General features: G+C 25.5%; 5 protein-coding genes across 6 annotated transcripts; 3 read left to right on the forward strand and 2 right to left on the reverse strand.

Moving 5' to 3' along the window:
* Nucleotides 1–689: 689 nt before the first annotated feature.
* Nucleotides 690–2,210, forward strand: OCT59_029139 (uncharacterized protein; the record flags this gene model as incomplete). The annotated part of the gene is made up of 2 exons (XM_066141751.1): nt 690–946; nt 1,013–2,210. 2 exons carry the CDS (start codon nt 690–692, stop codon nt 2,208–2,210), a joined length of 1,455 nt encoding a protein of 484 aa, XP_065994508.1.
* Nucleotides 2,211–3,335: 1,125 nt separating this feature from the next.
* On the reverse strand, nt 3,336–4,869 carry OCT59_029140 (uncharacterized protein; the record flags this gene model as incomplete). 2 transcript variants are annotated; one of them, XM_066141760.1, is made up of 2 exons in its annotated part: nt 3,336–4,551; nt 4,616–4,869. In XM_066141760.1, the coding sequence occupies 2 exons, from the start codon at nt 4,867–4,869 to the stop codon at nt 3,336–3,338; spliced, it is 1,470 nt and encodes a 489-aa protein (XP_065994510.1). The 2 variants fall into 2 exon arrangements, with proteins under 2 accessions (XP_065994510.1, XP_065994509.1); XM_066141759.1 differs by lacking the exon at nt 3,336–4,551 and having other exon boundaries at nt 4,612–4,869.
* A 1,994-nt stretch (nt 4,870–6,863) lies between these two features.
* OCT59_029141 (uncharacterized protein) lies at nt 6,864–8,368 on the reverse strand (the record flags this gene model as incomplete). Its single annotated transcript, XM_066141769.1, has 3 exons — nt 6,864–7,581; nt 7,637–8,041; nt 8,106–8,368. The coding sequence occupies 3 exons, from the start codon at nt 8,366–8,368 to the stop codon at nt 6,864–6,866; spliced, it is 1,386 nt and encodes a 461-aa protein (XP_065994511.1).
* Nucleotides 8,369–11,574: 3,206 nt separating this feature from the next.
* OCT59_029142 (uncharacterized protein) lies at nt 11,575–11,900 on the forward strand (the record flags this gene model as incomplete). The annotated part of the gene is made up of 2 exons (XM_066141779.1): nt 11,575–11,819; nt 11,891–11,900. The coding sequence occupies 2 exons, from the start codon at nt 11,575–11,577 to the stop codon at nt 11,898–11,900; spliced, it is 255 nt and encodes an 84-aa protein (XP_065994512.1).
* A 43-nt stretch (nt 11,901–11,943) lies between these two features.
* OCT59_029143 (uncharacterized protein) lies at nt 11,944–13,118 on the forward strand (the record flags this gene model as incomplete). Its single annotated transcript, XM_066141783.1, has 2 exons — nt 11,944–12,553; nt 12,664–13,118. The coding sequence occupies 2 exons, from the start codon at nt 11,944–11,946 to the stop codon at nt 13,116–13,118; spliced, it is 1,065 nt and encodes a 354-aa protein (XP_065994513.1).
* Nucleotides 13,119–15,908: the final 2,790 nt, after the last annotated feature.

The raw sequence follows: 15,908 nt of genomic DNA on the forward strand, positions 1-15,908 counted from the left end.
ATAATAATAACGTTTGCTGATTATTTTGTGAAAATGGAAATTTCTTTGTTTCAAACTTCTTTGTTTCCAAAAATGTAGTACTCGGCTACTCGCTCTTGGACCTGCTAACGAAGTTCTTTTTGAATTATGTGATCCCATAATGATGCCTAGTAACAGGACAATAATCTAGCGAGGACTTAAAAATACAAAACTTAGTTTATCTAAAGATGTTATCATTATTATTTTGTTTATTACGATATTCACGATGCAATAGTCATTATCTTGTGATTACTTAAATTCCTAGAGTTTATTTATTAAGTATGAAAAAATATTCTCCAAGTATATTTTCTTCTATATTACAATAGGTTTGGATTTTGTAGATTTCGTAAAATGTAAATAAACTTTGAAAGAATATTTTGGTCAATTATTTTTAAAAAAAATCAATATATCATTCATAAATGGGACCTATCTCAGTATTTTTTCGTAATTTTATACTTTTAAAATTCAAATTTTATAGAGGTATAATATTATAGGCTAAGCTGATCGGCAAGGAATGACAAAGTGTGCAAATATTGCAAATATGGAAAATATGGAAATCAATTTGTCAGCTGATCATCATTCGACATTAAATACTTTGTTTTTTTTTTATTTTTTGAAAATTTTTTTCTTCCTCATTCATTTCCTTTCACATTTATAAATTTTATAAAAGTATGTTTAAAGAATTTTTTTCAAGATTGAGTCAAAATTATATTGATGTTGTGGAAGATGATGAACATTATGATGTCACTATTGAAGTTGGTGAGGATCCGAACGTAAAAATATTTCGCGCTCATATGATTATCCTATGTTGTCGTTCTCCATTTTTAAGACGGACTTTGGCTTCTAATAAAAATAATAATGATAATAATATTTTAACTCATATTAAATTACCAAATATCTCACCAGAAATTTTTATTATTATTTTAAAGTAAGTTGAATTTAACTTTTTTTTTTATTAATTTACGTTAATTATTAATATAATTTCATAATATAGATATATTTATGATGGTATCATTTCATTAAATGAGCAAGAATCCTCAGAAATTTTTAAATTATTGGCTGCTGCTGATCAACTTTACCTTCAAGAATTAGTTGATTATTTACAAAATTATTTGATTGAAAGTAAAACTGAATGGATTGAACAGTATTTTAATTCTATATATCAAATAAGTTTTCAATCAGATTCTTTATTAAAACTTCAAAATTTTTGTATAGAATTTATGGCCAAGTCCCCCGAAAAAGTATTTAAATCACTTGATTTTACTTCACTTTCTGAAAAATCTTTAGTTTCATTGATTAAAAGAGATGATTTACAAATGAAAGAAATTGAAGTTTGGGATCATGTATTAAAATGGGGTCTTGAGAAAAACCCTACACTTCTTCCGGATCCTACAACTTGGTCAGATGATGATTTCAAAATTATGGAAAATACTTTGCAACATTGTTTACCTTTAATTAGATTTTTTAGTTTATTTTCTGATGAACTTGTACAACAAATTCGTCCATATAAAAAACTTTTAAACGAACAACTTTATGAAGAATTAATTAATTCTTATTTGGATTCCAATAGTAAACCAAATGATAATATTTTACTTCCTAGAAATAGAAATATTGATGAAATCATTGATTCAAAAATTGTAAATTTAAATATTGTTTCTTTAGTTTCAAGATGGATTGATAAGGTTGATATAAAAAGCAAATTTGTTCATATAAGAGATTTTTATTTACCTTATAAATTTAAATTATTATTGAGGGGAAGTCGAGATGGATTTACTCCTAAAAAGTTTCATGAATTATGTGATAATATACCTCATACTGTTACATTTATTAAAATAAAAGGTACAGAAGAAGTTATTGGCGGATATAATCCTTTGATATGGAAATCAACTAAATATATTGAAAATGGTAAAACAAAGGATTGTTTTATATTTTCTTTTAAAAATAAGGATGATTTTAAAAACCCAATTTTAAGTCATATAGAAAATATGGACTATGCATTGGTTTATCGCAGTACATATGGTCCTGCATTTAGTAATGACATTGCAATAGTTGTGAGTACAAGTAATGATTCAGAAAGTTATAAACATTGTCAGTGTCAACAAAAAAGATACGAAAAAAAGATAAGAGAGTCAGAAGATTTATTTTTAATAGAAGAATATGAAGTATTTCAAATTTTAAAAAGAAATGTTTAATGTTTAAATATGAATAACGGCTATCTTAAATTCTTTAAAATTTGAATATTTCCAAGAAATTTATATTACGTTTAGGGTTTTATGTAATATATATATAACTCAATTTTTACATCGGATAGTTTTAACAATAAAAATAGTGATTTAGAGGCTTTAATTAATATAATGAAGCATTTGCGTTAAAAAAAAAAAGTTTACTTGAATTTATTTTTCTAAAATATTTACTTTATAGCTTTTATTTTATTAAAATTTTAAAAAATTGCAGTAAATAGCTTTATGCCTTTATCTTTGTGAAAAATTGAAAGATGATCCCGAACTACTGCTTTATTACGTATTTTTTTTCTCAGTTATACAATTTAAAATATCATCTTAGATTGTAAATCTACGTCAAGATAACATTTGCTTGAAAGTAAGTAATTAGTTATTAGCAAGTAAACAAATGATTTGTCTATTTATAACTTTTTCTGCGCATTGTAAAGGACCTTTTTGGAAAAAAAAAATAGAAATATATATACGATATAATAAATCTTGACTTTATGTGCGATGTGCGTAGCAAATTGTTTCAGTATTAAGAGTTTACAAATAAGGAGATAATATTTACCCTAATTTAAAAATATTTGAAGCATGAATAAGAATTTCTTGATCTGTTAAGATGTCAAGTTTAACAGAAAGTGGTTATTAATTGATTCACTTAAATCCCTAATAAACAATAAACAAGTTTATTCCGCCAATTTCGTAACTTTTCGTGTGGAAACTATAATAACGATAATATTTTATCGACTAACAGATCCTTAAAAATTGTATGAACCAGAATTGTATGCACGTAGTATATACAATATTTCGAAAAATGATTTTTTCAAAAATGTTATAATATTTATATATTAAAGCCAACATTCTTGATTTTTTTTTTATTACCCATCTTATTTATGGAGTATAGATGAAAATGTCCAATATAAACACACTGTTACACATTTCTAAGTTTAACTACAAAATCGGTTTTGAATAATTTTCACATGAATCACATTAGAATATCAAATATAAAACATTATATGATTTAGGCTAATTTTAGTAAATCCAATTTTATCTTTAACTAAATAAATTTAAATGATACATTAATAAATTATAATATTAATAATCTCTTTCTAAAATTTGAAATACTTCATAATCATCTATCAAAAATTCGTCTTCTGTATCTCTTATCTTTTTTTCATAACTTCGTTGTACACACCGAATAAAATTATAATTTTTGTGTTTATCATCTTCGTCTTCATCATCTTCATATTCCACATAAATGTCAAGATCATCAAATGTGGGACCATAACTGGATCCATAGAAAAAAGCTTGATCATAATTTTTTACATAGCTTAAAATTGGATCTTTGAAATTATCTTTACTTTTAAAAGAAAATATAAAACTATCTTTGGTTTTACCATATTCACCATACCCACCAGGTGATTTCCATATTGTTGGATTATATCCTCCGATAATTTCTTCCGTTCCTTTCACTTTAATTAATGTTAAAGTACAAGGTTTATTATCACATAATTCATGAAAACTTTCAGGAGTAAATCCATTTCGACTTCCCCTTAATAATAATTTAAATTTGTATGGTAAATAAAATTCTCTTGTATAAGTATATTTGCTTTTAATATCTATTTTATCAATCCATCTTGAAACCAAAGAAACAATATTTAAATTTACAATTTTTGAATCAATGATTCCGTCAATATTTCTATATCTTGGAAGTAAAATATTATCATTTGGTTTACTATTGGAATCCAAATAGGAATATATTAATTCTTCATAAAGTTGATCGTTTAAAAGTTTTTTATATGGACGAATTTTTTGTACAAGTTCATCAGAAGATAAACTGAAAAATCTAATTAAAGGTAAACAATGTTGTAAAGTATTTTTCATCATTTTGAAATCATCATCTGACCAAGTTGTAGGATCCGGAAGAAGCGTAGGATTTTTCTCAAGACCCCATTTTAATACATGATCCCAAACTTCAACTTCTTTCATTTGTAAATCATCTCTTTTAATGAGCGAAACCAATGATTCTTCAGGAAGTGAAATAAAGTCAAGTGATTTAAATACTTTCTCTGGAGATTTAGCCATAAGATCTATACAAAATTTTTGAAGTTCTAATAAGGAACTAGAATGAAAACTTGTTCTATGTGTAAGTTCAAAATGTTGTTCCATCCATTCAACTTTATTTTCAATTAAATATTGTTGTAAATAATCAACTAGTTCTTGAAGATGAAGTTTATCAGCAGCAGACAAAATTTTTAAAGTTTCTGAAAGTTCTTGTTCATTTAATGAAATGATACCACCATAAATATATCTATATTACACAAATTTACGTTAAACTAAATTTATTAACAAATTTCATCATAATTATAACTTACTTTAAAATAATCTGAAAAGTTTCTGGAGAGATATTTGACAGCTTAATATGAGCTAAGACATGAGTATCATTTTTTTTGTTGGAAGCTAAAGTTCTTCGTAAAAATGGAGAACGGTAACATAAGATAATCATATGTGCACGAAATATTTTTACATTTGGATCTTCGCCAACTTCGATAGTAATATCATAATATTCGTCATCTTTCAAAATTTCAATATAATTTTGACTTAAACTTGAAAAAAATTGCTTGGACATTTTTTAACAAATGCGAAAATGAGCGAATATAGGGAAAAAATTTTTTTTTTAAAATTTCAAAATTGTGCATCAATTTAATGTTGGACGATGATCAGCTGACAAACTGATTTCCATATTTGCAAATTAGACTTACCATTTAACACTTGGTCCTTCAGACTGACGTTAAATGATTTAGTTCAGAGTCACAGAGTGTAACAAAATATTGTTCACTAGTAAAGATCACGTGCAAAGTTTGAATATTTGCACTGCGAACTTAATAACAGTTTTCCGGTTTATAGTAAAGTATAAAAGCATTTCGGCTTTTTTATATGAGAAAGGTACATATCGGATAAGGGAACATTTACAAATAATTCGCACTTTAAGTAGTCATTTGTCAAAACTTAATAGGTTACAATATTATATTTAAATATTGGTATAGATAAAGCAGCAAGAAATTTAAAATAATAAGGTCGAACAGTAGCTAAACGTACTTAAATCATTTTTTTAAACACATTCAAAATAATGTTCTTAGCGTTTTTAATCTTAAATTAAAAAAATTCCTGATTTATCTTATTTTGAATAATAAAATATAAAAGGAATTTTGTATCTTATATCTTTTCACACATTTCTGATAATAAAATATCAAAGGATACTCTTTTGAAATAATAAAATGTCAAAGAAATTATATCTTGTCCTTCATAATGACAAGCAAGCTATTAAAAATTTCCTATCCCACGACCAAGATAAATAAAACGAGCTAAACGGAATGGAAAAAAGCCTGTGTGTATATTTTTTAACATCCAAAAATTTAATAAGATTTTATATGGCGAGTAACTTCAAACATAACAAAGTTTATAATAATTCATAATATAATAATTGTGTGTTAAAGTAATATAATTAAAAAATAAAATTTTTTTGAATAACGAAGCGAAAATTAATGAAATAGATTATCAATATTATCAATCTAAATAAAGTTTAATAGCGTTATTAAATCTTACATTCAAGCAGAATACATTTACAACAAAGTTTAATTAGATTAACAATCATGATAACAGTGATTAAAAATAACTCGGGCGGACATTGCAGACATTGTGACATAATCTAATGTTTTACAAAAGGTGTTAACTGTAAGATGATTTACTAGTCATATTATAATTCTGCCACGCTTGTGATATTGCATGCAATTCACGTGAATATTAGTGACATTAATCAAATAAATAACTAGCATAAAAATGGTAGCTTATGAATTGGTTAATTGAAGTATGGCATTGTATTAAAGACCTTATTTTAGATTGCTCTATTCCATTTAATTTATGATACTTAAAAGTAAGCTGATTTTGATTACTGTTTGTATTACGTATTTTTAATACTATCTTAAATTATTAATGATTGTATTTAACTGAATTGTAATTTGATATCAGCAGGTTGCAACTTGGCTTTTTTCCTGCGCGCTGTACAATAAAGTAATTTAAACAACTTTTGAATTAAAATCCCGTTCAAATGACTTTCTGAAAAATAATTAGCTATATATGTGATATTAACATGTTAATGTTAAATTAATTGATTCAATTAACAATTTTTTTTTGACTTTCCATGAAACAATTATAATAATATTTTATTGATTAACAGAACCTTAAAACATTGAGAGAGCCAGAAAATCAAATTTCAAATACTTTTTTTTTTGTTAATAAAATGTATATTAACTGAAAGATAACATTCTTAATAAATTTGTCTACAAATCTAATTTTTTTTTTATTCATCATTAGCCACTTTTATTTATGGTGTACTGAAAATATCAAATAAAGACCTACTAGTGATACCATTTCTAAGTTCAGTTGCAAATCATTTTAAGTAATTTTTAAATTTTAATTTCGAAGTTGCACAAATGATTATGAGCCCATATATAAATATTCATTTTTTTATTTATAATTTATAAATTTGAAATGTTTAGGCTAGTAATTTTACTAATCGAATTTTTATTTTAACTAAATAAATTTAAATAATATCCTATAATATTAATGATCTCTTTTTAAAATTTGGAATACTTCATAATCATCTATCAAAAATTCGTCTCCTGTATCTCTCATTTTTTTTTCATAACTTTGTTGTTTATTTTGAATAAAATCATAATTTCTATTAACATGTCCATTTTTCGCATAAATGCCAAGATCGGTAAAAAATGTGGGACCATGACTGGATCTATAAAATAAAGCTTTATTATAATCTTTTACATAACTTAAAATTGGATCTTTGAAGCTATTCTTATTTTTAAAAGAAAATATAAAACTATCTTTGGCTTTACTACAGTCACCAGCTGATTTCCATACTGATGGATTATATCCTCCAATAATTTCTTCTGTACCTTTTACTTTAATTAATGTTATAGTACAAAATTTATTATCACATAATCTATGAAACTCATTAGGAGTAAATCCATCTCGACTTTTCCTTAATAATAATTTAAATTTGTATGGCAAATAAAATTCTCTTGCATAAGAAAATTTACTTTTGATAACAATTTTATCAATCCATCTAGAAATTAAAGCTATGTTGTTTAAATTAACAATTTTTGAATCAATGATTCCATCAATATTTTTATATCTTGGAAGTAAAATATTATCATTTGGTTTACTATTGGAATCCAAATAAGAATATATTAATTCTTCATAAAGTTGTTCGTTTAAAAGTTTTTTATATGGACGAATTTTTTGTACAAGTTCATCAGAAGATAAACTGAAATATCTAATTAAAGGTAAACAATGTCAACATTTTGAAATCATCATCTGACCAAGTTGTAGGATCCGGAAGAAGTGCAGGATTTTTCTCAAGACCCCATTTTAATACATGATCCCAAACTTCAACTTCTTTCATTTGTAAATCATCTCTTTTAATGAGGGAAACTAAAGATTCTTCAGGAAGCGAAATAAAGTCAAGTGATTTAAATACTTTCTCGGGAGATTTAGCCATAAAATCTATACAAAATTTTTGAAGTTCTAATAAGAAACTAGAATGAAAACTTGTTCTATGTGTAAGTTCAAAATGTTGTTCCATCCATTCAACTTTATTTTCAATTAAATATTGTTGTAAATAATCAACTAGTTCTTGAAGATGAAGTTTATCAGCAGCAGACAAAATTTTTAAAGTTTCTGAAGGTTCTTGTTCATTCAATGAAATGATACCACCATAAATATATCTATATTACACAAATTTACGTTAAACTAAATTTATTAACAAACTTTATCATAAATATAACTTACTTTAAAATAATCTGAAAAGTTTCTGGAGAGATATTTGACAGCTTAATGTGAGCATAGACGTGACTATCATTTTTTTTGTTGGAAGCTAAAGTTCTTCGTAAAAATGGAGAACGGTAACATAAGATAATCATATGTGCACGAAATATTTTAAATATTTTTACATTTGGATCTTCACCAACTTCGATAGTAATATCATAATATTCGTCATCTTTCAAAATTTCAATATAATTTTGACTTAAACTTGAAAAAAATTGCTTGGACATTTTTAATAAGTGCGAAAGCGAGCGAATACAGAGAAAATTTTTTTTTTAAAATTGTGCATCAATATTAATGTTGGACGATGATCAGCTGACAAACTAATTTCACTTGATGTAATCATGTAATCACTAATAAGATCACGTGCAAAGTTAGTCTGTTTCGCATGCGTGACGTTTTGCATATTTGTACAAATAAATATTTGCACTACGAACTTTACAACTGTTTCCGGTTTCTAGTAAAGTATAAAAGTGTTACGTCTTTTTTAGGCTTTTTTGTATGAGAAAGGTACATATTGGATAAGGGAACTTTTACAAATAATTCGCACTTTAAATAGTCATTTGCCAAAACTTAGTAGGTTGCATGATGATTATTTAATTAACTTAATATTGTAAGAAATTTTAATAATAATAAGGTCGAATAGTGGTTAAATGTATTTAAACTATTTTTAAACACATTGAAATTAAATGTTTTCAGAATTTCTGTTTTCGATCTTAAATTTAAAAAATTCTGGATTTATCCTATTTTGAATAATAGAATATGAAAGGAACTAAGTATGATCAAACCAAGACTTGACACTGTAATTTAGATATATATTATTCCTGCATGTACAAGATTACTGAAATTTTCTTCAATAAGTAAAACTTACTACTTTAATCTATTGGATGATTTTTATATCTCTCGCAGTTTCCCTTGCATCATGATCATGACGTTTTACAAATGAATGTATGTATATTTTACCACATTATACCAAATTTTCTCATAACGGAAACCTAATTGGCCCGAAGCCTACTTCGTTATAAGCTTATTAGCTGTATATATATTAAGAAATATCCGTATTAATCTTCGATTTTAACGATTCATGCATGCTTTACTATATCTTATCGATTGGACACGATAATATATCGAGGATCGACTGTAACCACAAAATACAGTATATGAAAGAGTATTTAAATTAGACTTTTATCCTTAACATAATGATAAACAAAAAATTTCATATACAGTATTTTACATTTAATATTTATTATAATCTTTTTCTCTTATGAAAGATATGGTAAACATTATTTGTTATATCGGATAAATCTCGTTAAAATAAATTCATAAATTACTTTTGTATGTTTCGAAGATTTACAGTATATAAGCTTCACTCAGAAATCAAGCAAAAGTGATTTTATTCAAAATTGCTAAATTCAGCCATAACAAAGTTTTGTACAAAATCTGAGTAAATTATATTAAATGAACAATTTTATAATTGATTACAAACTGATCTACAGATGAAAGCCCTATAAAAAAAAATTCTGGAAAAAACTCCGATAAATGATCATTTTTCTAGTTTTTAACCCGAAAAAACTCAGACACGTGATCATTTTTCTGAAAAATATTTTATAGGGAAAGGATAATACTCTACAATTCCAGTGGTCAAATTTTAAATAATATTCAAATAAAATATTTCTTACTAGTTGTAATTATTTAAATTGATTAAACCGTCTTTTCTTTATTTCTAATAATATATGTTGTAAGGAAAGTTTCACGTCAAGCTCTGAGAATTCATTAGTATTCCATTCGCTCATTTCATTCATTTTTTTAATTTTTTTCACAAGTCCAAAATTTATTAAAAGTATTTCTTATACATTCATAACATATTTGTGACGTAAAATTAGCCTTACAATGTCATTAATATTTATTGATTATTCTATTATTTCAACTCAAAAAAAAAAAAAAAAAACTTATTCGCTTGCAGCGTTCAAGAAATCTTTCTAATATGTATTCGCTTGCAATAAAATTTAAAAAATAAGGAATTTTTATTTTCAAGTTTTCATGAAGAAATCTAAAAATTCACTCCTTGTAGAAGATCTTATTGTAAGATACGGTATTGCTTCAGAAGTTCATCTTGGAAGATTTTGAATGAAATGAATTCCATCAAACTAGTCGTCTAATCGGGCATTGGGAGACAGATTGCAATATTATGGCGTAGTTGAATTAATAATTCAGTTTTTTTTTGCTCTGTTAAAACAGGTATTAGTGCCTATGCGAAAACTCTTGCAATAAACTTAAAGTCATCATTAGTCTCATTAATCACAAAATTATTTCTGGAATATTGTATCTAGATATCAAAATTTTCATTTTTTCACATCTAAATGAGCAAATAGAATTTCTTATCTATACGAGCCAGCAACATGTTAAATTCAAATAGGTATTATATTATAACATCATAAAATTTTCATTGTTCATATCGGTTGATCAGAAAAGCCCCCATAATTTTATATGCTAATGACAATAAGTAACCCATCAGTTATATAATGAACCCATCAACTGAACTTAAATATTAAATGGCTTTATTTTTCAATCAGCCCCATATGTATATAAAACAAATAATGGTAGTCATGTGGATATTTACGTTGAAAATTATAAATGATAACGTTTTTGCCTCTGAACTTATAATGGCTAGTTTTAATAATTGGAGTTTGTAAAATTATAGTCAAGTAATTTATATAACTTCAGTCAAAAATAATTTAGGAGATTATAAATTTATTATTATGAAAACTATTTTCTTGTATTATGCGAAAGCTTTCCGTAATTTTGTCAACAAATAAATAGGAAAATGATGAACTTGAGTGCTTAATAAATTAATAAGATTATTACAATATTGTTTTAGATATGATAATACAAAATAATTTTTTTTTTTTTAATTAAATGCTACGGACAAGTTCAAATTTTCTTATAATTTATATTATTTATATTAATGCTTTATAGAGCCTATGCTTAGCAAATCTCAATTTGTATTCAATCAAATTTATTACAACGATTATTAACAATGATTTTGTAGCCCTACTTTAACTACTACAATATAAAATAATGTGCAACCTCGCCCTGTAAAAAATCTGATCCGTGTTTTATCTTTCCATGTTTTTTCCATAAACGTATCATTTATAGCCTTAAATCATGGAAATTTTCATCTCGCTAACACGGATATCCGTGAATGTATCATTTTCACGGAATTTTTACGGAGGACACGGAGGAATAATGGGAATATTCGGAAATGGCTATATGATTCAAATTGTAAAATTAATTAACCGTATTTAGTAAAATCTGAGTATCCGTGATCCGCAGTTAAATGTGCTATTACGTTTTCACGTCGCACAAGTTAAAATATAAATTCGACCAACAAATAATTCATTTTTCCTTTTTTTCTTTATAAAAAAGAAAGATAATAATGAAATTTTTACCAAAATTATCACAAAATTTGCTTGAACTTTTAGATGATGATGAATTTTATGACATTACAATTGAAGTTGGTAGTGATCCATACGTAAAAATATTTCGTGCTCATATGAATATATTAAGTTATCGTTCTCCTTATTTTCGTAAAATTTTATCTGATAAAAATAAAAGTGATGGAACTTTGACGCATATTAAATCACCAAATATTTTACCTGGATTTTTTCAAATAATTTTGAGGTAATAAGTTTCAAAATAATAAAATAAATATCTTAAATTATTACAATTACTAAAAATGAATAATTTTTTAGGTATATTTAAACTTTTTTCTGAAGGATATGATTTTTCAGTTTTCTTTAAAACCATGGTTGCTGCCAGCGAATTTGATCTTCAAGAGTTAGTAAATCATTTACAATCTTTTTTAATTCAAAAAAATACATCCTGGATAATAGAAAATTTTAGCTTGATGTATCAAACAAGTTTAGAAAATAATTCTTTAACAGAACTTCAAAATTATTGTAACGATCTTGTATCAAAGAAACCAGTTAAGATATTCAATTCAAATAATTTTTCTTCGATTCCAGAAAATATTTTGATTTCTCTTATTCAAAATGATAACCTTAATATGAATGAAGTTCGAGTTTGGAAACATGTTCTTAAATGGGGACTCGATCAAAATCCAGGACTTCCTTCCGATCCTGAAAGCTTTTCTGGTGATGATTTTAGTACATTAAAAAATACTTTACAACAATGTATTCCTTTAATTAAGTTCGATAATTTTAGTTCAAAAGAATTTTTAGATAATGTATTTCCTTATAGAAAGATTCTATCCGAGAATTTATTTATTGATTTATTAAAACTTTTTTCGGATCACGATCACAAATCAACTGATCAACCAGAATCGGAGGAGACTAAAGAGATTGAATCCGAAGCTCAGACATTTGAAAAGATTGAAACTCAATCGATAAGTATAAGTAACATTCCAACCAATGATATTTAGGTCAGCCAATATTACAAATATTAATTCAAGAATTATTACATTAGAACATGCTAGATTAATCTCGAAAATGGATTAATGGATTAGATGTTAATGCTTCATATGAATTTAAATTAATTTTTCGTGGATCTCGTAATGGATTTACAACTAAAACATTTCATAATATCTGTGATAATCAATCTCGTACTGTAACTATTATTAAAGTGAAGGAGAGTAACGAAATTCTTGGAGGATATAATCCGATTGAATGGAAACGTGGTGGCGTCTATGCCGCCACTTATGATAGTTTTATATTCTCTTTTGATAAAAATCAAAGTATCAACAATTATATTTTGAGTCGTGTATTGGACAGTGATTTTGCCGTATCTAATCACACTTGTCACGGCCTATCATTTGGAAAGAGTGATCTTGTTTTGCGTGGAGCTTTTTTTGATAATTGTGTTTGTAGCAAAATTTCTTATGATAAACCGATCAGAAATAGTAGCGATAAATTTTCTTTAGAAGAATATGAAATATTTCAAATTACGAATCAACATTTTTAATTATTTTTATCATCGAAACAATTAATTTTTTTTTTGATTAAAATAGTAAATATTTTTTTCTAACCTCAGATAAAATAAAAATAAAAAAATAAAAATGTAAGGTAGAAATGAAAAACAGAATATAGATATAATTACGATGCGTTACTATAAGTTTTATGTATGAATTTTTCTACCGTGACCTTTTACATTTATTTTTAGATATTGAATTTATTCTTACTTTATCAGTAACATGATTATTGTTGTTAAAACTTTAAAAAATCTGTTGTTTTATTTATTTATATGTAAAAAAAGTCATGAATTTTTTGAATATCAATCATAAAAAATAAATTTCACACATTTTACCATTAAAAAAAAAATACACGAACACAAAATAAATTAGTAATAAAAAATAGCTAAATTTAACGTGAATTTGACTAGGATAGTGAGCAACGGAATTCTGGAAGAAGAATAGTTATTAAGTAGCTTGATTATTGTTTGTTATTACCTTATTTACTTGAATGTAGTTTTTATTTTATTCAATTGATACAGATAGAGGGAGAATAGCTTTAACATTGTGGTTCTTAAGCTGAGTTTTTTGAACCGGTTGATTTAAACTCCGAGAGCCATATTAATCATTTAGATTGCAATAACTTGTTTGAAAAAATATTATTTCTTAAATACTCAAATTAACGATGATATTGAAAAACAACTTATATACTAAAATCAGTCCCTACACATTTATATACTGTACAAACCAAACAAAAAAAATTACATGATTCAATTAAAAAACAGCAAGAATCACAATTCAATACCAACAATGCAATATCACAACCTATTGAATTTCTCGAAAAACAAATCCAATAATATACAAACCAAAATGTCCAAAAAACTGCTATGAATCTACTGCTAGCCATAAAGTCACACAAAATCAGTCTAAAAAATCAGTACACAAAATTAAAAACTACCTATTCAAACAAATCGTATGACATTTCAAAAAGCGCATGATTTCCCTATTGGACCAAAATTTTATAATAATAGTGATGTTAGATAGAGTATTTCCGTCTTAAACAGAAGACATTAATAAACTTCGTTGCTAAATATTTCAGCTCTTTACATAGCTATTTGGGAGATTTGGAAAGAAAATAAAGATTCTAATCTCAGACAAGGTTTTTTACAAAAACCCCATGCGCAGTATTTATTTTTTATTTTTTATTTTTATTTTTAATTTCAACGTGAACGAGGTCACACATGCGTAGTAAAAAATTCCATGCGCAGCTCATGCAAAACCCATGTGCAATTGAAAACTCACTAGCAGTCCATACACAAAAGAATTTTATAAGCATTAATAGTTATTTTAACTGAGTAAAACCTAATTTAAAAATATTTAATATGAATAAGAATTTCTTAATTTGTTAAAATGAAGAGTTGACAGAAAGTGTTAAATTAATTATTCAATTAACAATTTTTGTTTTGACTTTCCATGAATCCATGAAACAATTATAATAATATTTTATTATCAATTAACAGAACATTAAAACATTGTGAGAGCCAGAAAATCAAATTTTTAAATACTTTTTTTTGTTAATAAAAATGTTATAAATTTATATATTAACTGAAGCTAACATTCTTAATAAATTACAAATCTAAAATTTTTTTTTTTATTCATCATTAGCCACCTTTATATATGGTGTAGTCAAATAAAGACCTAATGATACCATTTCTAAGTTCAGTACTTCAGTTACAAATCATTTTTGAATAATTTTTAAATTTTTAGTTTTATTTATAATTTATAAATTTAAAATGTTTAGGCTAATTCCACTAATCCAATTTTTATTTTAACTAAATAAATTTAATTAAAGTCTTATAATATTAATGATCTCTTTTTAAAATTTGGAATATTTCATAATCATCTATCAAAATTTCTTCTTCTGTATCTCTTATCTTTTTTTCATAACTTTGCTGTTTACATCGAATAAAATCATAATTTTTATTAACATGTCCACCTGACCACCTCTCACATAAATGTCAAGATCGACATCAAATGTGGGACCATAATTGGATGCATAGAATAAAGAATCTTTTACATAACTTAAAATTGGATCTTTGAAGCTATACTTATTTTTAAAAGAAAATATAAAACTATCTTTGGCTTTACTATAGTCACCAGCTGATTTCCATACTGATGGATTATATCCCCAATAATTTCTTCTGTACCTTTTACTTTAATTAATGTTATAGTACAAAGTTTATCAACACATAATCTATAAAACACATCAGGAGTAAATCCATCTCAACTTCCTCTTAATAATAATTCAAATTTGGATGGCAAATAAAATTCTCTTGTATAAGAAAATACTATTAATATCAATTTTATCAATCCATCTAGAAATTAAAGCTATGATGTTATGGCGCAGTGTGGCGCAGCGATTTTTTCCAAAAAAATTTAAATTGCAATTTTTTTATTTAAAATAAAACCTTTAAATTCCTGCATTAAGTGTATTTTTGTCCGCTCTGCAAATTTACTTAGAGCATATACGGGTGGTTTAGAAGGCCATTTTCGAGTTATTTAACAAAAACTGTTCTTGCGACAAATCCAATTTTGGAAATGATCGGCAAAGACGATAAAATCGGTTGTTATATACTAAAGTCAAAATCTACTTCTAAAACCTCCTTCCATTTATAAGTGAATTTTGTATAACAGATGAAAATACATCTAATGTGTAAATTTGAAAACTTTACATTAAAAAGAAAATCTTTAACTTAAATCTTTTTTGAAATTACTGCGCCACACTGCGCCGTCAACCTGGCACA

The sequence above is a fragment of the Rhizophagus irregularis genome, chromosome 9, assembly GCF_026210795.1.
Source record: "Rhizophagus irregularis chromosome 9, complete sequence".
Taxonomy (NCBI): Eukaryota; Fungi; Glomeromycota; class Glomeromycetes; order Glomerales; family Glomeraceae; genus Rhizophagus; species Rhizophagus irregularis.